This window comes from Phaethon aethereus, assembly GCF_964289735.1.
Source record: "Phaethon aethereus genome assembly, chromosome: 2".
NCBI classification, from domain to species: Eukaryota; Metazoa; Chordata; class Aves; order Phaethontiformes; family Phaethontidae; genus Phaethon; species Phaethon aethereus.
In genome coordinates this window covers 4,485,016-4,509,651 of record NC_138582.1, presented here as the reverse complement: position 1 = coordinate 4,509,651, position 24,636 = coordinate 4,485,016, and the positions used below count along the sequence as shown (strand labels likewise).

General features: G+C 40.0%; 1 protein-coding gene across 1 annotated transcript in view; it reads right to left on the bottom strand.

The window, feature by feature from the left end:
- SLC45A4 (solute carrier family 45 member 4) overlaps positions 1–24,324 on the bottom strand; it is a gene marked incomplete at both ends in the record, with an annotated part of 34,097 nt that extends 9,773 nt beyond the window's left edge. Inside the window, one exon of the mRNA XM_082015187.1 lies at positions 24,081–24,324. Coding sequence (XP_081871313.1) covers positions 24,081–24,324 — 244 coding nt within the window. The remainder of the gene's footprint in view (positions 1–24,080) is intronic.
- Positions 24,325–24,636: the final 312 nt, after the last annotated feature.

The window sequence follows — 24,636 nt, the reverse complement described above, 5'->3', positions numbered from 1 at the left end:
TGTGCTTAAAAAAAAAATTAATGATGGGAAAGAGAAACATTTAGTTCGAGGCAAGCCAAACTAAACTGTAGGCAGGTTGTGATTCATTTTGGGTGAATGATTTTTCTGCAGGACACAGAAGAAGTGGCAATGTGTAAATATTCATCCCATTTTGCCTCCACAGAGCCATCCTGTTGAGCAGCAGTTATACATGAGAGGTTGCTATTGTGTGATGCCAACTCACTGCAACAAGTCTGTTTTAAACAAAGTTAGAAGCTATGGCTTAACCAACGTCATTGATCTTTAATGCAGCATTCACCAACATCTGAAATAATGTGATGTCATATCACTGCAAAAGGGCTCTATGTTGAGAACAGAAGTTTCTTTTCTGAATTATGTTGTGACTTGTGAATTATGAGCTGGGACATCTCAATCAAGCTCATCCATCAGTAAACACTTGATGTAGGGAAGGTTTTGCAGTAAATCATACAGTTACTTTAAATAAATGCAGGGGATGAAGGCTAGCAACAGCTCCATTACTAGCGTTACAAGCATCATCCTATCTTATGTGAATAAACAACCTTAAACAGATAAATACAAGTAAAATGGATACGATTAAGAGACTCTCTTTTAACGTTCCAACATCCATTGAGACAACCAACTCACTTTAATGGAGACTATGAGCAGAAACAACAAGCAAAGGCTAGTGCAGCAAGGACAAGCGATACGAGCAGTACATCCAGGGACACAGGGGCTTGCACAGCTCACCGTCCTGCTGCCCTCGTGGTCACCACTTTGTCTCCAGTCTACAACAGCACGTCTCTGTGGCATATACAAATTTTAACAAAAAGTTCTGGAAACAATCCATTTGAAATGATGACTTCTACAGAGAATTGAAATCTGTTTACAAGTATTTTTTCTTCAACTGTAAAAACTGCACGTTTCTAAACTGGAAATATAGGTATTTTTTAATGCTTTATAGCCACAGTTAACCAACTCTTATAAAAATGTCCTAAGATTATTAAAAAAACAGTGATTTTTACTGCCAGCATTACTTCGACTTCAGTACTTTCAAGGTCAACTTTACATGTAATAACTGAAAATCAGATTAAGGCCTGCATCCTGGTTTGATTTTACAGGCCAGTAAAAGAAACGAAAAAAAGGGGTTTTACCCAACCTCTGTTACATGCCTACAGTTAGGGAGTCCTATCTTTCCATGTATGAGTAAGAGGAGAGAGACTGAAATGCTTTCTTGAGAAGGCTTTATTTTCACAGATTGAAAAGGGTGATCTTCCTAACATCTAAGTATTATAAATAAAAGCCTAAATCCAAATATTTACATTGAAAATGGCTTACTTTGCAAAAGCCATGAATCTCTATTTTCAGAACAGAGCTAGGGATGTATGGTAGCTTTTACGGAAGGGTTAAAAGGACACTTAAAAAACCAAAACCATTATGTTTGGAGATCCGTCTTTAGACAAACCACTTTGATTTTTTTTTTTTTAATTGAACTTCTCTTTAGTGGCCAAAATATCTATCTTTAGCAAAAGAGGCCATGATAAAAGTCTATACAAGAATTAATAGCCCCATGCCAAGTAAAATGGAAGAATTTCTAAAAAGCTTTCAGTGCTCCTCCAAGTAAACAGGAAAGGGATAACTTTCAAGTGAAACACGAGCAATTCCCACAGATTGTATAATGGTAGGAACCATCAACATGAGCACAATCTGCTTTTTCTCTTGCTGGAAAAGTCATGCTATAGGACTACCTCTGTAACCTAAGTGGCAGGGCTCTTATAAATTACATTCCAAGTGTAAGCTAGCAGTTTACACAATCATCATATGTGTTTTATATACAGTTATGCAGAATTCAAGAGAGTTATCATTTATGAAGTGCATAACTTTACTGTAAGTATGTAAACTGTGATATCGGCACATTAGAATTTAGTTGGTTACTCAAGTGCAAAAGTACTGAGTGGTGGATATGGTTTAGTGGACATGGAGCTGTTGGGTTGATGGTTGTACTTGATGATCTCAAAGGTCTTTTCCAACCTTAATGATTCTGTGATTCTGTTGGAGAAGATTCACAGTGGGAAGCTGGTGTACGTGCAAGCTAAGATAAAACAGCATAGGAAAAATTAATTTGCTGGTGGGAGAATTCCCTCCCGTACCAGTCTGACAGACAGCAGACTCCTCATCTGAACAACATATGGGCAGGCAAACAGAGCAATTTTTTTAGCAACGGGTAGTAAAGTTAGTTACCCAAAGCTTCCTTTTGTATTTGCTTTCTTGAAGTTGAGATGTATTATTGAGAAAATGTAGTCTACCCAGTCACTGAAAACACTGTGAGACAACAGTTCTGGTGCCTAGAAGAGCCTGCTCTCTCTGTATAGGTTTAGTTGTCACCTCTGATGTCTGCACTCAGCTTTGTTGCTGGAAAGTCAGACTTCTGTAAAGCTTACAGCCGTGTTCTACCACGGGTCTTCCAGCAAAGAGCTTTCCAAGGCACTGAGCGCTACCTCCGCTGTCCCATGAAGCAAGACTTCAGAACATACCTTGCAGATGTTCTTCATAAAATTCAAGCTTCATACTGGCAGAGTCTACAGGTGCTTCACCATTTCAGCAGTAGCTTTGCTTTAGTGCTAGACGTTTTGATATAAATGAGAAAGTCCCAGACAGGAAAGGAGAACTCCAACCCCAAAATACTTTTTTCCCTTAAAAGAGACTGTTCTGGTTTTAGTATCTTGAACGTCTGCATACATGATATGCATATTTAGGTTGGCATACATGATTTGGCAGTAGAAGCAAAATAAATAAGGGGACTGAAAATTGAAATACTTAAAGATATTGTGTGTATATATATATAAAAACAAGATATAAACCCCCAAGTCTCCCAGAGGTTTGCTACGTCACAAGATGAGCTCCAATAACAAAACTTAATAACTTTAATAAATAAAATAACAAAATGTTATGGCTGCAAAGGGCACTAGGCAGTTGAGGAAGGTAATTACATATCCTAATGGCTCCTTTCTCTGCATATATATGCTGCTATGCCTACAGAACTTCACCGTTTCATACAGTATTTTAAAATGAGAAGACAGGCATCCAAGCCAGGACAAGACACCGGTGAGCGGAAACGAAGAGATAAAGGGCATATTCTGATACCAAGAAGTTCCCTCTGATACCCCCATCTAGTGGCAAAGAGTCAGATGCAGTATGTATTTTGAATAAACTTGGCTACAGCGATGGGCTCGGCCAGCAGCCCTGCAGCATCCAGTCTCTGATGCGCAGAACAGATGTACGGATGCCGGCTTTGACTAGATTTCAGGGCAGTACCGCACAGCAAGCTTGTCATCCATATGACTGCCTCGCCGCAACCTGTTACAGCCAAATGTAAAACGTCCCAACCGCTGAGAGCTGCTAAACCTACCTGGAACAGGCTATAACTAGGCTGGGACTAATTTCATATGGCCAAGAGAAGTATCATGCAGCAAATGCCTTTACCAAAGGCTGCTGAGGCTCACATGCGGACTCGACGGCCAAAGCAGCTGCATCCCATTACCAGTTTAATGCTGTTCCTTTATTTTGTCTGTAATTTTCCACCGCTGTGCTTGCCTTGCCAGGTAGCAGCTCTAACAGCGAACCGCCATCAGCCAACTTGGAAAAGTAACCTGGTGGCCTCTTGGCGGAGGAGTAATAACTGGAGGATTATTATTTAGCCCTTTACTGACAGCTAATTTGAGGAAACACCGAGGAGGAAAAAAACATATTGGATAAACAAGGTTAGTATTTGTGCCGTGAACGGAATCTGGAGCAGGTCACAAGGCAGACTCAGAAGTCTCATACAAATCAGTGAGAAAAAGAGCAAAACACAACAACAGCTTCTGTTAGCAGCAACGACTGCCACTGAGACCCTTGTAATATGGCATTTCCCAGCCAGCTACAAACAAACAGGACACTGGCTTCTAGTAAATAAGGGTTTGTTTTTTCCCAGACAAAAAAAGTGCCCAACAATAGTGGGACCAGCACCGCTCACGGTTCACAGGAAATGCTCACTGTGTCACCATCAGTCTAAAGGCTGCGTGAGGTCACGAGTTACATGGAAGAAAGATTAAGTCACATGCAGCAGTTTCTATTCAAAACCTCTTTTTGATAAGTTCTATTGGGGGAAAAATAGTTCTTTATAAGCTTAACAATAAGATCTGATATGGGAATAGGATGCTAAGCTCCTATTTTCATTTGTCAGAAATCATCACCTAGAGACTTGTTTATACGCTTAAAGTAAACACCATACAAATTTCTGAACTAACATAAGAAGCTGACATGCCCTGCAAATACTTGTATTCCACAATTTCATCCCTGTATCAAATACTGAGTGTTGCTAAAAATATTTTACATTGATCTGTTTAAAAATGCATTGCTTGTACAAGCTGCTTTGTTTAGACTATATTTTTTTAAAGTGTAGCAAGCAAAACCAATGCTTGTCAAAAAGCTGTGAAAAAATTAGAACCCCAGTATCTGTTCTTCATCTTGTTACAACAAAATCATAGAAACCACTGCAAGACAAGCATTTGAGCTTTGGAGTGTCTATTTCAGGAATAGAAATTTCAGAATGCAGCTGCAATAATTTCATAAATGCACCCCGATATCCACTCCCATGTATTTAAAATAAAAATACAGACTTGCCACACTGTTGGTTGTGCCTGTTTTGACAACTGTATCGCCATGAAGCTTCAACCAGAAATCCTTTTGCTTCTTGCTATCTCCCCTCACATTTTAGGACTTCCAACAGCTTAGAGTTCGTGCAGGACTTTGAGCTGCCAAAAAAACCCATACCTGAGGCAATATATGTTGAACCAATGCACTGGAACGGGCTTGGCTGGTGGTCTGAGTACGTTGAGTTTATCACACCCACGAGGAATCACCTTCTAACTTCTGGATTGAAATGGGAACTCTGACCAACAGGGAAGGGGTATGAAAAAGCACAGTAATTTCTCCTGGTACCCATTATCATGATTTGAGCAGCTTCCAAATGTGGGAGTGCAAGCTTTTAAGAAGGAAAGAATTTTAAGTACCACTTGAAATCAGAGTCTGATATCATATGAGATGAGAGAGCCTCTAATTTGCACCCCTAATGCTAAGTATCTTACAGCTGCTGGTGTGAGAAGAAATGAAGCCCTATATTAGACTTCATTTTTATGTGAGATTTTTGCTCTTCATTAAATTAGGTCTGCCCAGCCTATATGATGACATTTGCTCAATCTTGCTTCAAGAATGGCTTCTAAACAAGTGGCAAACAGCATGACAACGCTCGAAAAAAATACTGACCAATACTTGTGATCACAAGGCTTGATTCAGTAGCAAGAGCGCAGGTGGAAAAACTCAGAACAAAATTGGTACCATGAGGTTTTTAATTGCTGCTAGCTTTCTACATGAAAATAATAGCCTATCAAGTTACCAGGCATCTTTATTCACTCAGTGTCTCAGAAATGACCTACTGCAATAAACACCGCATAAAATAGGAGCAATATCAAAACTGTGGCTTCAATCTTCCCACTGGTAAAATTCACATCCTGAAATTCTTCTTGTGCCTGTCAAATAAGAGCTCTTCGGCTTAGCCTGCAACATTTACCAGCTGTCAGCACATTATATACATGTTACAGGCAGGAGTACGTGAACTCTGCAGCCTGAACATACTTTTCCGGAGCACAAACTATCACCCATTTGCAAGAAGTCTATCCTCTCCTTCCCTCTCCTGTTTAGCTCTTGACAGCCGGGATGTCTGCACAACGGCTGGGAGCACTGGGCTCTCGGCCTCGCTCAGCTGGTCTGTTACCGCTCCGGATGGTAGGAAGCGAGGATAGGGCTGCCTCCGCGGTGCAAACGAGGAATCAGTTGTGGGATGCGAGAGTGGAGGGATAAAGCATGATTCCCCCATTGGAACGGGGTTATTAGCACTGAGAGGAGTGATAATTAAGACAACAAATAATTAATATGAATATTACAAGGCCATAGAGACCGTGGTACTTCGAAAGACTGATATTCAAGGGCAAAATGCAGAAAATTCTTTCCAAAGCTACCAGCAAGTCAGCTGCAGCCCACCCTGAATGCATCGGGAAAAATCCACAGGACCAAAAGACACTTTGCAGAGGAGAGGGCTGGAGCTCTGTCTGTCTACCTCTTCCAGGACGGGAATCCGCTACCTGCATCGCTGCAACATCCAAAACTTTTACAGCAGATTCGTGCCTTTAAAATGCACCTACATTTCTGCTTTGGTCACTCCCCGTCATAAGGACAAGATTATAGATGAAAGCTGGATCTAGATTTGAGATATGTGAACAAATAATTAATACAAATATTTAAAGGATGAAATTAGGTTACAGATGCTGGAAAAACTGTCCAACATTTCCTTAAAGTTTATATTTCAAATTTTAAATTTCCTTAGTAGTTAGATGCAAACAAGTCACACTTTTACAGTAGAAACAAATTCCAAAAAATTGGAGACTATTACAACTATTTCATGGCATGCCTACAACTAGACTAGAGCCATCTATTTTGAAAGAACAACTAAACTGGTAATAAAACAATATTCTTGCTCTCCAGCAGCTTCAGTACCGAAATATTAGTGTGGTGTTTCATGTAGAGTCCTGCAGTACTAAGCTGCAGAAGAGTAATATCCCCTTCTGGCAAAACTATTCTGCCTTTTGGTACAGCAATAGCTTTTGAAATTACACACGCATTAGCGTGCCAGCAGCAACCATGTTGGGTTAAATAACACTTCTGAAAAATGGATTTAAGGAAATAAGTGACAGGCCTCTTAAAGGATTTCATCATCCAGTTTTCCCATTTTCTGTCTCGGCTCAGTTCTTGCTTCTCAACCTCCTACAACTGTCCTCCCCTTCTCATATTTGGCAACCGTGGGAGTCATCAGTGTTTCATTAAGCTCTGCTGCTACACTGCCATTCTGCCAAAGTTGTAGAAAGGTTTATGTGGCTTCCCTGACAATTTCTAGTTTATAACCCAGTTTTATGGTGCTGTGTCAGGAAGGAGAAGCATATGTTAAGAGAAGTGAGCCAAAGGTATGTGTGGAAGGGGGAGAAGGGAAGCAAAAGCCTGAGAACAGCCGAAGTCTGAGGCATCGGAGAAGGAATACATACACTGATCTGCAGGCAGGCAAACACGGTTTTCCTCTTAGTGTGATCACAAATGCTGTCAAGTATAGCTTTTAAAGCTTTACTTATTTATTTTAATGTTTCTAATCCACCTACTAACCTGCTTCCACAGAAGTAACCTGAAGTAATTCAGGTAGAAGATTATTCCTAGCTTCCTGCCCTTACAACAATCCAGTTTTCTACTTCCTTATCCAATATCTCAAGCAATTGCTAACAGACATATGCCAGTATTAGCTACTGCTGCTGCTGCTCAAGAGGAGGAATCAACGGCAACACATATGACACGCCCTGCTCGGGCAAAGACCAAAGAATCAATTGCTGTTTGTTTCTTTTTATTAAGCAAAAACGCTTAGCGACTCCGATAGGTTGTGCACAATGACATCCTTACCAAAACGATGGTATTTATTTTTGCCAAGGTACATTCAGGCCAGTGAAAAGTGCCAGATTTACTTAAGACAGAAGCTGAACCTTTTATACTCAAACACTGAGAGTGCCAAACAAGCTCTCTCCAGGCTGCAGCAGGTAATTACGCTCCAGAGAGGGCAAGGAAATGCAACATTGCCAAGAGCATCTATCGACTGCTTAAACTGATTCACTGGAGTTTTCTAGATTACCCGTGCCATCTTTTTTGGCTCTTGGGAAACTTGTTTTTAACTTTTCTTCCTCTCTCGCTTAGTAACCAATATTCAGAAATAAATCACTTTGACTCTAGTAAGAAATGTGCATCATGGTCTTTAACGAGCTGAAATTGAATATAGATTAAATCTGATGCAACTTCCAGTGTGCTGAACCAGCAATAATTAAAAAAAAATTCCTTTTAACCTCCACTGAAGAGCAGTTTTAGGGATGTAACCAAGGTGCTTACATCAAATAAGAAGCTGAGAACTTTCTTCATGGTCCCAGAAAAACGTAGGTTGCTATACACATATATCAGTAGAGCCACCCAGTGCTAACTTCACAACGTCAGTATATTTATTCCCAGGCTGCAAACGCTGTCGCCTGTTGCTGGCCAGGTAAGCAACCTGCCGATACAGAAAGACTCAAAGGTCACAAGCAACTACGCTAGCATCCATTTCCCATCGCTCGCAACTATCTAAATGTATGCAGACACGTATATGAACGCAGCCATCAATAAAGTGTTTTGCCACGCTAGTCCTTCCCTTGCCTTTACGGGATGTAATTAAAATGCATCAGCTGTACGTGATGCCCCACTTCGACTCCGCGTGCCTTACGTAACACTGCAGCACTTCACTGCTCCGTCTCGCTGCCAGATGAGACATCAATTACAGTGACATGTGTTGCCCGAAGATATGCAGCATCCCAGTTTATCCAAAGCTCAATAGGGTTTTTCGTCACCACTTCTAGAATATTGGCAAATTTATAAACAAAGGCACTTCAGCTCAAACACATTTTAAAATTCCCAAACTCTAGAGACTCTTACATATACAATAGAAAATCTTTCAGCACCAACTCACAAGCCTGTTCTGTTAATCAACAGTGGGGCTTTTGTTGCAGTGATTAACACATTAATACCCTGGAATAGGACCATCTACTTACTCAGCAGAAGCAAATCCCAACCAAAAACTGATGTTAACACCTATTTTTTTCCTCCAAGTACAGCAAAACCTGACCTGTTAAGTCTGAAATCCATGTTCAACCCAGACTGGACTGATCCTCTCCCACCCCCTCAGAAAATCTGGTTAATGTACAACTTTTCTGTCCTGATTAAGAACAATTTTTCAATTAAAATCAGACTTGCTTAATGGCAACCCATTCAATATGGGGCTGCTCATAGCTGGGAGGGGGCTGCCCAGCAGCATCACAAGGCAGCAGAAGGTACAGCCTAAGCCCTTGCTTGGGTGCTCTGGTCCTGTGCTGCTCCACAGTGGAAGGATTTTGTGTGTAAAGGAAGCTTTGACTACCCTTCTGCACTGCTCGATGAAGACCTCAAGGGGAGATAGAAGCATGATTAACATAACTAAGCAAGGGCAAGATGAAGAGCATCGTTAGGAGATCCCAAATCTTATAAGACTCAGTAAAGGTTAAGACTTCTAAAATACCACTCTAGCAAATACTGGGCTAGAAAGCACCACCTAGGTAGTGGTCAATGGCTCAATGTCCAGACCGAGATTGGTGATGAGTCGTGTCCCTCAAGAGTCCATACTGGGACCAGTACTCTTTAATATCTTCATCAACGCCACAGACAGTGGATCGAGTGCACCCTCAGCAAGTTTGCAGATGACACCAAGCTGAGTGGTCCAGCTGACACACCCGAGGGACAGGATCCATCCAGAGGGACCTGGACAAGCTCAAGGAATGGGCCCATGTGAACCTCATGAGGTTCAGCAAGGCCAAGGGCAGGGTCCTGCCCCTGAGTCAGGGCAACCACCAGTATCACTACAGGCTGGGGGATGAAGGGATTGAGAGCAGCCCTGCTGAGGAGGACTTGGGGGTCCTGGTGGGTGAAAAGCTGGACATGGGCCAGCAATGTGAGCTCACAGCCCAGAAGGCCAGCCATCTCCTGGGCTGCCCCCAGAGCCGCGTGGCCAGCAGGGTGAGGGAGGGGATTATGTCCCTCTACTGTGCTCTGGTGAGACCCCCCCCACAGTGCTGCGTCCAGCTCTGGAGCCCTCGGCACAGGAGAGTCATGGACCTGTTGGGAGCGGGGCCGGAGGAGGCCCCAGCAATGCTCCGAGGGCTGGAACAGCTCTGCTGGGAGGACAGGCTGGGAGAGCTGGGGGGGTTCAGCCTGGAGCAGAGAAGGCTCTGGGCAGACCTTATTGCAGCTGCCAGGGCTTAAAGGGGGCTTAGAAGAAAGATGGGGACAGACTTTTGAGCAGGGCCTGTAGTGACAGGACAAGGGGAACCAATTTTAAACTAAAAGAGGGTAGATTTATATTAGATATAAGGAAGAGCTTTTTCACAATGAGGGTGGTAAAACAGTAGCCCAGGTTGCCCAGAGACATGGTAGATGCCCCATCTGTAGCAACATTCCAGGTCAGGTTGGATGAAGTTCTGAGCAACCTGGTCTAGTTGAAAATGTCCCTGCTCATGGCAGGGGGGTTGGACTAGATGGCCTTTAAAGGTCCCTTCCAATCCACACTATTCTACGACACTAAATCCCCATTCACTGCCCCAGAAGTGTACTCCTGCTGCGCCTGTTCTACACCACCAACCCCCAAGCCCTAGGAAACCATAAAGGATTTGGTGCATGCTGCCAAACAAGTGACTGGCATCTTCTTTGCCCAGCATGGCATCTGGTCACTGTATCCAGGAACAGAACTTGAAAAAGGAAGGCAGAGAGACCTGGAAGTAGCCAAAAAAGTATTTTTTTTTTGTCGAGCAGGCAGCCAGGCGGAGTATGGTCAGTACAACATTCATGCCCTTGAATTGCAAGCAGCAAAGAAAATCATTTTTTTCCAGCATCAAGTTGCATTTGTTAGAACATACAATAAGTGTACAGCAGAGTAAAACGCGGGGAGCTCCTCGCACATTGATAAAAATCAGCCTCTTCTCCCCCAACTTTTAGGCTTGACTACATGCTTAGACACCACATGAAAGCAGTGACTCAAGAAGGTGTTTTTTGGCCTGTGTACCTCTGCAGATACCATCTGAAAACCTTCATCTTCCCAGGGATGACTGACCAGACAGTTGATCTCTAAATTTCAGCTGGGATCACATTTGCATAGGCCCTTTAAGGGTCAGTACCTGGTGCAGGCATCTCCTTCTATAATTACCCTACCTGACCTAACACAAAAGATATAATAGCTAATAAACATTATAGGTAACTCATACAAACATAACTTTAATAAACATAATTTTAAAAGCCATTTTTTCCACCTAGACATGCCCAAACTAGTTGGAGGGGAAAAAAAGCTGAATTGATTCTACGTACATTCTTTAGGCCATTCACATCATGCAGTCCCAAAGTGCTTTACTCCCCTTTTCAATACTCAAAGTCTTCCACAAAGCCACTGTTCTCATAATAGGCTTACAAAAAGTGTATTGTTAATTGTTTCTACACCACAAAATCAACCTTCTGGCCTTTCTAAAGTCTTTAGGACTACAGGTTTATGATAGGAATAAACACTGTCTGCAATCATTGTTGTCACAACTGTGCTACTACAAAGCCCTACCAGCTAAAAGTCAAAGAACAGTAACACTGCATTTACTTTTAAATTATTTACTTTTAAAAGTGTTGCTGAATTATACATAAACACACCAATTCTTCTAACTCATTATTCATCGCATATTTTAAAAAGAAGAATTTTGAAAATAACCCATACTAAGCTCCTAAAAAGAAACTGTATTCTTCTACACAGTTCCCTTTATTGAGGTTAATTCCTTGTGCAGCTATATCAAGCAAAACATAAATCCTATTAGTGTTTTTCCTGTTTGCTTCAACAAATGAACTGCAGGTTGTAGTTCGCAGATGTGGTTTTCCACGTAGACCATTACTTGAGGAAAAACACTGCAGTTCAGTTATTTTAACAATCTTTAAACATATGAATGCTGGTAACAGGACTACCATAGAGAGTTGTGTGTCCTCCTCAAAGACCCCACAAAAAAAAGTGGTCTTCCTTTATAGCTGCCTGCCTTGTGGGTGAAGCATTATAAGAAACCAATCTCTTGGATGAAATTATGAGGACTGATTAAAAAGACTGCCTTGGTGTTTATGTAGCCTGCCTCAAACTTTCAAACTTTCCCACATGCCTTCTTCTATAAACTTGTATGTTTTGGCTTGAACATTAACTTACATGAAACACGTTCTACATGTGTACCAGAGATTTAAAAGTAAAGCTGCTTTCATATCGAAGTCTTCTAAAGTCTAGCTATATAAAAATTTTGATCATAGTATTTTGAGCTTCCAGGGTCATACTACAAAGTTGCACACACAGGAAATTTTGGTAACTAGAGCAGAACTTAACCCTCAAGTCTCAGCCTGCACTGCAAATAACACACTGCGTCCCAGAGGAGCAGCTCCCCCATCCTTATTGAGCTGTTTAAAAATTATACTACTTGCATTTCTTCATGAAGGATAATGAGATCCATGGAGTCACTTTGCACCAAATAATCGTAATTGGTAGTTTGGAATAAAATGTAATCACAGAAGATGAAAAAAGGCTTCTCACCACAGACTCTTTTATATGGAATCTTTACTTGCATGTGTTATGTTTCACAATCACAGAGACTATGCATAGAAGGATAAAATTACCAATGAAATCTGAAGTTAAACAAGCAGAGCACACCAGAAAATAAGACAAACATTTCCTTTCCAAATATGCAAATTGTGAGGATTAGGCTCTAGTGGGGACAAAGCAGAACAGAACTCTTTTCCAACCAACCAGGCAAGTATTTTTATCACGTTGTGCAAAGCAGTTTTACTTTACATCACTCTGCTTGTAACCTTTTTTTTCCAATTTGAACTTTATAAAAGAATGGAACAAGTTATATGAGAGTTACAGGTATAGTCAGCAACACAGCATTATTCAGTCACCCAAAGGAAACCTAAATAATTTTCAAGATTGAATTTGACAATCCTTTCATTTGTACGAAACCCTTCCCCCTCAAGGTTACAGCTTAAAAACATTTGCAAACTTATTTTAAACACATTTGCCACATCAACGGTGTAGAAATCCATAGTGCAGAAAAATAACCTTCCCCTTCATTTGTCTTCGTAACCTCTTGCACATGCTGACTGCTATCCAAACCAATGCAGTCCCTGGCACAAGACTTATGACCCATGACTTTGACTACCTCAGAGAAGGGAGCACTGTTAAGACTACTCCTTAATTAAATTACAGAGAAAGAGCCACCCTCAGCTTTTTAACTGAGCATATCATCTTATTTTCTCAGTCGTTCCCAAATGTTCTGAAAGCTCGTCCACGCACTTCTTCAGCTTCTCTACTGTTATACAGCATGTCTGTATCTGGGGGGACCCAACTAATCACTAGGGAAGGGTGTCAACACTGCTGCCCACCTCAGGTCGCTAGCGATGCCCTCTGAGATGCCAGCCAGTTCAGGTTTGTAAACTGTTTCTTGCACACTGCTATTTGTTGAACCAAAAAAGAAAAAATGTTGAACTCAATTTTCATTTCTGACAGATGATATAGTTTCCTTCTGCCCTCATTTAAAGTCAAGATAAAGTATTATTTATGTTGCAAAGGCATTCATATTAGGAATATATCCATTAGTGAAAAAAACCAAACCCTTCAAATAAGCAGTTTTGCTAAAAAGGCAGCTATAGAGCAGAACCACTACATAGGTGATAAAATGACATCGAAGTCTAGCGACCAGAAACCTATTTTTGTAAAGTTTTACAGAATAACAAGGGGAAAAAGACGGGACAGAGCACAGCACATCTGTTCTTCATTTCTGGTGTAGCTTGAAACAAAACACAAGATCATATGTTTCCGAGTCTGCAGAGGCACCCCATCACTACATAAATTGTCTAATTTGCATCAGAGTATGATAAACAATCATTTTTAAGTCACCTGGTAGAGTCCATGTAAGACAGCAGGTATGCCTGTAACGACTCCTCCTCACCAGAAAATGTCTGGCTTGGTAAGACACTATGCCTGACTTCCCAAATCAGGCAAGGAAAACGTGGTGAATGCTGCAACCGTATCCACAAGAACTAATCCACCCTGGTAAACAATCATTTATCTGAATACCCAAGGCATTTTGTTGGGTTTAGATTCGTCAAGATTTCTCCTAGAGTGTCAAAGTTTAATACTAATTTTAGAAGCTGTAATTTGATATTAATTTTCCTGCCACCTACATGAACTCTGAAGTGTGTGAACTCTATCTGCATTCTCCAAAGAAATGCTTTAATTTCAGAGATGTCCAGATATAACATTTTTAAGAGGTGTTAAACACCTCCAGATCAAAAGCTCATTTAAAGCCAGAAGAATATTTTTGGAATTTGCAAATTATCTGGGCGGGTGTCAATTCTGATGGACTGAATTATTGAAAGACCATTGTTTATAAAGCAGCACAACTGATAAAAGGAGGAAATTCATAGTTTTAAGCAGTCTATAAACATGAGAACACATAGAAAATGATCCAGCTCAGTTTATCACTTGAGCCAGAGAGAACATAAATTGTGATCCAAAGGAGGGTAGAAATTCACGGTTAAGATGATCTGAACAGAACTTACACCAAATTTATCGGCATATTACAAAGAGGTTGCACTGCTCATGGTGGGACATGCCAAAGACAAAGTTGATATTGAGGACAGAACCAGGCCACTATAGGGACTGATCCTTTCTATTCGCCGTTCTCTGTATCAGCAGTTCTGTGGGGAAAGGTAGCCGTGCTCTGGAAGTGTTAAGGCTTCTTGAGGTCAGTGTGGAAGCCGTTTCTAAAGACTGCCTGTTACAGTAATGTCCATGCTTTGACACTGCATGGCCCCAGTGGTGGCTTCCAGGTAACTGAGTCTCTATTTGCAGAAAGTTTGCTTCACTAAAATGCATTTATACTTAGTAATCTGGAGGTAGACAACGAAGTCGTGATTTTGGCATTCAACTGCCAGTCTCCAGTTCTACCTCCGAAGTTTAAGCTCATCTGACTTTCTCCAAAGTCTCCCTCCAGCTGCTCTGCAAAACACTGGTGCGGTCTCATGCAGGAGTGTTGAGTGGTTCCAGCTGCCCAATACCTGTGCAAAACATCAGCTTTGCCCTCACACGAGCACTCCTCGCAGCCCAGTGAGATTGCAGCAAGGTTAGGTGCTGAGCAGTGTAACACAGCAGTCACCACTCCCAAGTTATAACAGAAACTCAGACTCAAATCCTTCTGTTTACACAATCCCCAGAAGATGTTTGCATCCAAATCTTCACATTTCAGAATGCCACATGTACATGGGGCATATAAAGGTTGAAACAACTTCATAAATCACCTACTTTACAACGGGATTCAATTTAAATAGGGACAGCTGAAACAGATGCTAGAGTGACAGCAGGGTATTTAGATGACCTGTTTTCAAGAACTTTTATGCTATTTTACACGAAGTAGAACAGTTTCCAAATACAGCAACTGGAAGAAGGAAAGCCTCATTGCTACACATCCTCCCCAGCAGTGGGAAAGTGGATCGTTCATTTTTCCCCCAAATAAGGAGTGACAATAAATAAAGGACTTGAATCTCTTCATTTCAAAGCACAAATGGAATCACCTATCAGGTCTAGCAGCACCTGCTAAATACTTTAGTGCTCTTGCCAGCCCCTACCTGCCCACTGCTACCCCCAGCTAAAAGTCTTTCCCTCCCCTTCACCTCCCACTTACCCTATTCTTCTTTGCAGAGTTTAGGCTTTCCAGGTCATTGTGACTGTGGGCAAGTTACACTTGCTTGTCTAATGAAACCCTTTTAAATCCCATTTATTTCTGTAGAAAAAGAGGCCATATCCAGTTTCCATGCTCTGCATCTACTACACTGCAAACAATCCACCATGAGGCTCCAGCTGAAGACAACCAAATGTTAATACAGTATATTGCTGGGTTTATCTATTCATGGAAAAATCTGCATCTGTGCTGCTTTGTACCCACTGTTACTCAAGACTTCAGAGAGAGGAATATGTTTATGGGGTGACACGAGCTATTGGGGATTTATCTAAACCAATGTAAATAAAATCTATGACCTGTTTTTTCCTTGTTTAAATGGACTCGTATTATATTTTATCAAACTGTATCAGCAGATCAAAACTTTTCCAACAATTTCTTGCAAAATAGCCTGCAGGAGGCATATCTGAAACCTTCTCAACTGTTGTTTGTTTAAAAGAGGATGATTAAAATAGAGTCCCAGAGGGTGCATCACAACAGAAATACTGTTGCAACAAGCACACAGGAGACTCAGAGGAGAATAGAGCTTAAGGGGCTGCAGCTTTGACAATCCTCTTGAAGTAAGCTTTATTAAAGCATTATGTGATTTGGCAACAGCCTGTTGACATTCTTTTCATTTCAAAAGTGGCCGTGATTTTATTTCCTTGAAAAGTAAGATTCTTGTTCATTAAGGAGTTCTCAGCCATCCCCTTTTCATAACCTGTTTCACAATCCACACTCAATAGAAAAAAACATTGATTTGAGCCTTCGCACTGCAAGTTTCAAAAGCTGGGTGCCCAAATCTCAGATCTGCATCTGCAAGTCTCCACCACCAGAACCCCATCCAAAGAGCTGAAAGGTTTCTTTTTACAGTAAAGAACAGGCAATTGCCTGCTGGAAAATTGCCCTGGTGGCAATTACTTCGTAATAAAGAGCATGGAAGCACTATCATGTTTCATCTGTTATCGCTATGGCAAAATTACCTCTTGGTCAGAGGTGAGGGTCAAACTCAAATTCTGAACAGAAAACTGAAACTCAGCAATTGTGTGCGCACGTACATTCACGGGTTCACCTAACATCTTGCTCTCCTAGAGGGTGTTTAGACAGAAGTATAAAAAGATGTGGGCTTTGTAAATTTGCCTGAGAGTGTATGTGGGTGGAAAGCAGATTAAGAGGAAGAGTTTCAGGCTAGGAAAGAGGTTACATACAGGCGGGTGTTTAAAACCACTCAATTTTAGCACAGTTTCAGGAGGTCAAAGTCTGTTCCCTACTTCTCCCATCCTTTCCCCACTACCCACAGGAAATCTTTGTAAGGGAGCAGTGAAGATACAGGAATCCTGCAGTTCATTGATACTGTATGTGTCCCTTTCTACTCCAGAGCTGCCCTTGAAAGCAGAAAACCCTATAGGCTTGTCTTGGCTCTAGCAACAAGGTGGGTCCAGTATGTGTTGGGCGGGAAGAACTGCAAGACAATTCAGTGACCCAGTATAAAAGAGAAGTAAAAAGCACATTTAAAATAGACTGAAAGAAAAATTGAAAACTACTGGCTGATATGAAAATTAAACAGCAAAAAAATCTGCTTACGGTTTAGTCTCATAACCAGGTCAGTACTATTAGCAGCGTTATTAACTGTTCCTTATTTCTGCTCCTTTACTAGATCTCCTTGGGGCAGGAGAGCACAAGAGACTTAGGAAAGAAGGGGAACAGAGATGTCAAAGTACTCCAAAAAGTTTAGTCTCTCAAATCTTGGCTACTCAAGATAAAAAGGCAGCAGCATACTTCTGGACAGGAAAGATTTACTGGTAGAAAGAAGCATCTGCATAAGGGTAGAGATGTCCATTTTCTTAGGGAATGATTATTTTTGAAGGCCTCAAGCTCTTCCCACAAATCAGACTAAAATGTCTATTGCTGCATAAAAAAATAGATTTGAAGAACAGACAACGAAATTTAAAAAATCGCTTTCAAAGTTCCATCCTTACATAAGAGCTGACATTTATATACAGTTTGCTTTTTCTTGCAGCTTGCTTTTTCTGTAGGTCCACAGTTCTCAGACCTGTTAGTGTTTGTTGCGTGTCATATATGGTCACTCGCACTAACCTCAGATCACACAAGCTCTCAAAAAGGAAACTTCTGAGGACTCAAGTGTTCTCAGATGCAATTTTAACTGCGAACACTCTTTATGCCAGGAAAAAAAAGTATTACCATTCCCACAGTGCACAATTAAAAGATCATGGACTTACTAAAGATTTGGAATGGGAGAAAACAGCACCAGAGCAAATATGAGACTTATTTTAGAAGCAGCTTCGACAGACCTTATTCAGCCAAAAAAAAAAAGGAACAAAAAGTTACCTACTGCTAAGTAATAGGAAATATGTTTCATGCTACGGAAGAAGCCTCTGAATTCCTTCACACTCAACCTCCCTTCCCTAGAGAAACTATTCATCCAAAAATCACAGTCTGCACGAATCCTCATGTTACCCCAACTGAAAGTCTGCCATGTGTTATCAGTTGTGCCTCTAAGTAACACCGAATCTGGCCTTCAAAGAAAACCAGAACATTGGTATAAAAAAAAGCTCTGTAACTGTTATTGCACAACTGCCAGACCACATGGCATTTGCCTTGATAGAAAAATGAAGCATATGCTCCCACTGGCCCCAGGATTAAAAATCTTAGTAGTTGCATAGCACCTTTCTTTTAAAGGTGCCTCAAAGGTATCCTTAACCAAACCTTCCATTAAGGACTGCATGTGCTCTAAGACTGTGATGCTACTGATTTGAGGTCAAAAGACATTTTATGTAACAGAACAGCAATATGATATGAAAACCTTATTGACTTGCTTGTTGGTTAAAAAAGTACAGTAAAATCAGTCTTACATGACCCCTTAGTGGACATAAAATTAGTCAATAAATAAAAAATGATGGGTGGGGAGGTTTTATAGGGCAATTAACATGTGCCTCAGGCACAGTATTTGCAGTTTTATACATTCCACCACCTAAGCGCTGAATACAAACTTCACATGATCTTAAAGACTAAATTCAACGCTAACAAGGCTGAAATATGTATTTAATTGTTTATTAATGTAGGTTTTCTGGATCCACTGTAAATTCAATTCTTGCCCTTGTTAGCTGTGTTACAGTTCCCTCTTGGGACAGGTCAGCTCAAGCCATTAATTCTTCCAAAGCAGAATTCAGATCCTGCAATTCACTCTCAACATCAAATGCAGCTACGCCTGGGAGCTCAGATGCAGCTGGAACGTATAGGAGTTTAACTTTGAGAGTCACAGAACAGGTTAACAGCAACTCAAACAGTTTCTTCCAGATAATATAAAGTAAGGCACAGCCCAAATGGTAAGATGCAGCTTAGTAGAAAGACAATTATAAGTACACATAACCCTAACAAATGTAACCTCTGTCAGAGATTTGGAATAAACTTGACTACTTGAGCTGAGCTGAGCTAAGGAGTCAGTGCTGCTTTATGTTGAAGAGCTTCTTCTATCTGAGAATTCACTTGAATTATAGGCAGCCTCCAAAAGCTCATCCAATCCCCTTGTTCCCTTCTCCCCCACCAAATCTGTAAGGTTTTTAGATTTCCTTTGATCTTAGGCTTAGCCTTAGGAAGACTATCCCCTTCCACACTGAATTGATTCAGCAACTGATAACTTAATTCCTTTGAAGAAACATACCTAAAAGCTAACTTATCTGTAACATTTCATGCTTGGATTCTGAAGACATCTCCATAATCTCCTCTTTACCTACATGCATTCTTCTCAGACAGGTATCAACACTAAATTTCAATGGGGAGATTCACTACTTCATACTAAAAGTTCACTCCGTCATATTAAATCTCTTCAGCATAATTACTTCTCAGCTACCACTGAGATTTCTCAGAATCAGCACTTTGAATTATTGCTTAACACTTTTTCCATACTGGCAATTTCACATGAACTAGATTTCAGGACCCTTTAAGCATGGTCTGCTAAGTTTTAGGCTGGAAGAATTCTGAATGTTAGGTATTTTTTTTTCCTGAGATATTTCTAAATGCTTTAACTGAGAAACAACAGCCCAGACCCCCAAACATCTTTTCTACATGTATGAGACATGTAGGAAATGTGTCGTGTGTCTCATGAGACATGAGTAGCTACACTATTTTGCTGACTCATTAGCATATAATGAGAGAAATAATCTCTTTTCCAAACAAAAATAACCTATGGTATTCTGCTCTGCTTAGCTCAGCCTTTCTCTTTATTAAAATCTATTAATTAGCACTGAAATATGCAGTTTCCAGAAATGCTATTCCTTAGTGTTATTGCCTAAAAAGAACACCATGCTCAAGGTTAAGCTTGAAGTGACCAACTTCAATATTGAATGCTTGAACAGCTAATGTTTACTACAAGAGCCCATTAACTCTAACAGTAAAACAAAGTAATAGTATCACAGACAGGCACTCAGATATGAAATGCGTAAAAATTAAGGCTGTTCCTGTACCATACCAGAGAAACATCCCTAAATTTAAGTGACATTATAAAGGTAAGCAGCACATGTAAACTGTTAATGTTTTTCCTTATGTAAACATATATAGTTTCTTTTTAAAAGCACTAGTGTAATACATTTAATTTATGCAGGGGAATGAGGAACAGTTCTGGTGCTGACAGTCACTTCTGTGCCTATTAACTATTCATAAAACACTCAGTAGCATTGGAAAGATCCTTTGAAACAACAGTAAAGGCTTGGCAAAGCTTTTATCATATTAAATATAAAATGTGAAGCTTCATGTTTACAGCTACCACTACTCATTAGTCAGACAGCAAATTTTTCATGCTGAAAGCAGCAGCGACCCCAAGTCCCAGAATACAGATCTTTTTTGTGCAGTCCTAATCAGACAGACACATGGATCCCACTTTTCAGAACTGAAATAGATTTACTGGTTGCATTACCACCCAAATTGTGCTCGAATTACAACTGAAATAATGACATAATTTGGTAATTTCAGATTAATGATTTAAAGTGTTGCTAATAGAAGCCACATACTGTGATTTCACTGGACAAGTTTGTTCAAAAACCTAACAGTTTCCCTAAGTTTACACTATACCAGTCATTAGTTTATCCTCACTTATTTAATCAAAATCCCTTGCAAAATAATTTCTAAAATGTATCCAAATTTTCCACGAACTGTTACAAACTGGAAGTAGATTTAGAGAAAGATCTAATCCTTAGAAGCCAAGTTTAATGATGGAAGAAAATACACTGTCATTTACAAACAATAGCAGGGATTTTAATTCCCTCTCACAGATAAGCAGCATTAAGTACCAGATGTTTCAGAAGACAAAGGCCTCATCCTGGTCCTATGGAGTTTACAGTGTGTGGCTGAAAATGCATCTGGGAGGCAAACAGTAGTGTTAATGTACAGAACATACCCAATAGTAAGAAGAAATCACTGCTTCTCAAAAATCTCAGACTGATGAACAAGTAAACCTGGAGTGCTGAAGGGGCTGACAGTTTATTTTGTAGTGAAGTTTTAATGCTGGCTGGGATTGCTGACTGAATGGGTCTCTAAAAAAGGTTAATGAAGACTTCTAAAGCTTGAAACTTGTGAGAGTGCCAACTAATTTAATTTCATCTGGAACCAGTCTGCCACTCCTCATATTTGGCATATTTTTATATCCTCTGAATTCTTCTAAACAAGTTAGCTGCTTCGTTTTGAATTCTTAAGCTGCAGATTGCGTGAAATCAAAGAGCAAGTTAGAATAAAAAGCAACATGTAATATATATTTGGCTTGTTCTTGTTGCTAAGCTACTAAAGCCCAGTTATGACTACCAGGCTGTTACAGATTTGTAGCTGCATTTCTGACAAGGCAATGTAACATCAATCTAGGCAAAGCAATAAAAACGAAGATTAAAGTCACAAATGGGAACTTAATTCAGTAGGGGTACAGCAACTCGGGCACTTCCAGCCCTTCCCCATTCACAGTATTCATTGATCCAACCTGCTCTCAATGCTGCCTTTAGTTCTTTTGGTAAGAATTCAAAACTTGAGGAAATTTAAAAACATTGAGAATTCAACCACTGTTGAACTGGAAAGCGACTATCGAAAGGATTATCTCCTTCAGTTGCTGAAATCTTGTGGCTTACAGAACAAGTAGGACAGGTCACTGATCTGCCAAATAATAACTACACCTCTGATCCAGGGTACACAAAGAGCTAGGAAAGTCAAATACCTGCAAGCTGAAAGTGTGTAACGCCATACTAACGTGCCTAGGGTTTTAATGGTGGTATCAGATAAGAATCTCAGATTATTTCAGCAACCAAAGTTTTCTAAGACAGAGCACAAGCATATAACCTAAAGCTTAATTGTTAATATTCAACATCTATCTGTAAGGAAGAGTCCTTTTTGCCCAAAATGTTTCTGGTTCTTCAATTTATGATTAGCAAACTTGGTTGGTTGAGTCACTATACTTCCCCACATGCCACTTTTCAAAAATAGTTTAACTCAATTTAATCTCTCAGAAAACAACTGAATGTTGCTTTTTACCAAAACAAGCAGCAAAGGGAATATTACAGCAATTCAACAGCTATATGCAACCCCCTCCAGTGAGGAATAAATATAGCTCCTGTTGAGGCAGACAGATGTTGAGGTTGATAAAGGTAAACAGAACCATGTAAGAGGTAATTACCAAACAGGCTAGATAAGTCACCCGTGAATAACTTAACCCTTCAGTGAATCCAACATTGTTCATTCTCTTGCTGAGGGAACACGAGCCAGAGCACAAAAGATTTCAATTAGTTCCCAAAGCGCTAACATTTGTAACCAGCTACCTCCGCTTCTTATCTATACAGCATGGAACATCATTATTGCACCTCCACAGTCTTTTACATCACTTTTTCAATTTGCAAGCTTTTCTAGAAGCCAGAACTCTTTTCTTCCCTGCCCCCAAATACCAATGTTATTTTGATCACTGGGGTTAGGGAAGGAAGGGAAGAGATATTTCTCAATTATCTGGAGGAAACAGATCTGCTAGAAAAGCTCACAAAAGAATTGTAAACTAGTAGACTGGTCAGTAATTAAGAGGAAGGTTTATTTATACTGTCTGACCTTACTCTATGGTAAGGTAAGGTCAGCTTAGCCAGCTATACATTTTAAACATCCAAGTGCCAGCACAAACAAGAAAGTACAGGTCATTTACAAAACTTGGGGTCTTCTCCAGGCAAAGCAGGACACAAGTATTTTGCATTCATAGTAGACAGTAATTGAACCAAAGCTGCTAGTACAAATTACTTGAGTCTCTAAATCTCAATTTACCCAGAAGACAAAACCTCAAAACTAGTTATGGACATTGTTAATATTCCTAGGTGAAGTTGCATGTGTTTTATTCAGCAAGCCAGGTTGATCAGAAAGCTATTTAGGGACCACTTACAATCTTTAACTATGTGACCAATAGATCCAAAAAGGACATTTTATGAACTCTGAAAATGAAAATTTTCATGAAAACTTGGAGGCATGACCCATCAGCACCTCATGGCACTAATTGCACTGATTATTGACCCCGATTCAAAATAAACCGACCAGTAACTTCATATGAAAACACATTAACTGCAGGAAGACTGCACAAAAGAATTTGTACATTGCATGCTCACAAGTTCAATCTCTTATCCTCTTTTGTCACATCAAATATAAAAATACAGATGTTTCATTTCAGATGCTAACCTTGACATTTTTAAACAATGTTGTAATTAACATAATTTTAGAGCATTAGTTGAGTGCTTCTGTTTGGCCACAACTGAGCATGCTGTAAGGCACAACTCCATGTATAAGCCAAAGCAAACACATAATATGCATATACTATATATACATACTCATACTGTGCACACACATTGTTGATTTATTCACTCATGGAAGCATGTTCAGTCCAGTATTTCCATTCAGTTTTGTGTAATGTTTTCTGCTATCTGATAGAGAACATGATTTTCTAGATTTGATAAAGGTAATACCAGATACTGCTAATCCTGTAAGCAGTTTATTGGAAACCTAATTATAGTACTTGCCACAAAATTTAAGTCTACTCCTATTCTAGTCCCCATTACCTCCCATTATTACCTAAAGCTATATCATTGTTTATTCATATTTATTCATGTGTTATAAACTAGACAGATTAATCATATAAAACAAAACTCACTAGTGGTTTGAAATAAATGCAATGTTTCCTTTGTAGTTGGAAAAGACATTTTATCTGTTTATTCTGAAGTACTGCAACCTGAAGCATTTCTCCTTAAATCCTTCACTGCAATAGTCTAATAATGTTTCTAGGTTCTAGGACACTTACCTTTTAATAAAGAATTTTAGAAGGTTTTGAGGTTGCTAGCTTTATATGGGAACAGAAAACTTAAATCAGGTTAAACTTTTTTACAGAGAGAAGCAATATTAGACAGAAGATGAATGCATATAGAAGTCTTCCCCACTTAAACACAGTCACACAACTGAATCTGTGGCACGGCCAATTACAAAAACTGAAATCCTTTTTACCTTCTGTATTTTTAGTTGGCAGACCCCACTTCCCTCTTCCTTCAACTTTAATCCATGCAAAAAGATATAGAAAGCTTCCACTAACACATGAGAATTACTTACCAATTTGTAACAATACGGGTGTCACCAAAGCTGTCTCCATGGCATAACAAAATTCCCTGCCAAACATTACTGCACCATGCATCACCCACAGGCGTACTGGTATCCGGTCTATGGATCCTTCGCTAATGGTCTCCTCTCTACTTTCATTCTCCTTGTTTTCTGGTTTCTGAAGCTGTGCCACAGGTAGGTCTTGAACTTGCATAGATTCCGAGTCAGCATTCTGGGGAGCCATTTTCATTACCATAAAAAAAATATATTTGTTATATCTATATAAATAATACTACCATAACTCCACGAACAAGTTAGGTGTCTTCTCTTTCAGCTTCTGTTCCTCAGGCAAGTAATGCTTATATTCCTCTTGTACAAACAGGTATCTTGCAACTTCTTGTATAGATATGAGACATTAAGAATGAAAAGCTATTTGGTAGGAATTTCAACATATGGCTTGCTGGTTTACTGTGAGTTAGAGTTAAAAATCCATAATTGCCATTCAGTTAATACCAGTTTCATAATTATTATTGAAGAAGTGCTGAAGTTGTTATTCTTGCTACAGAGA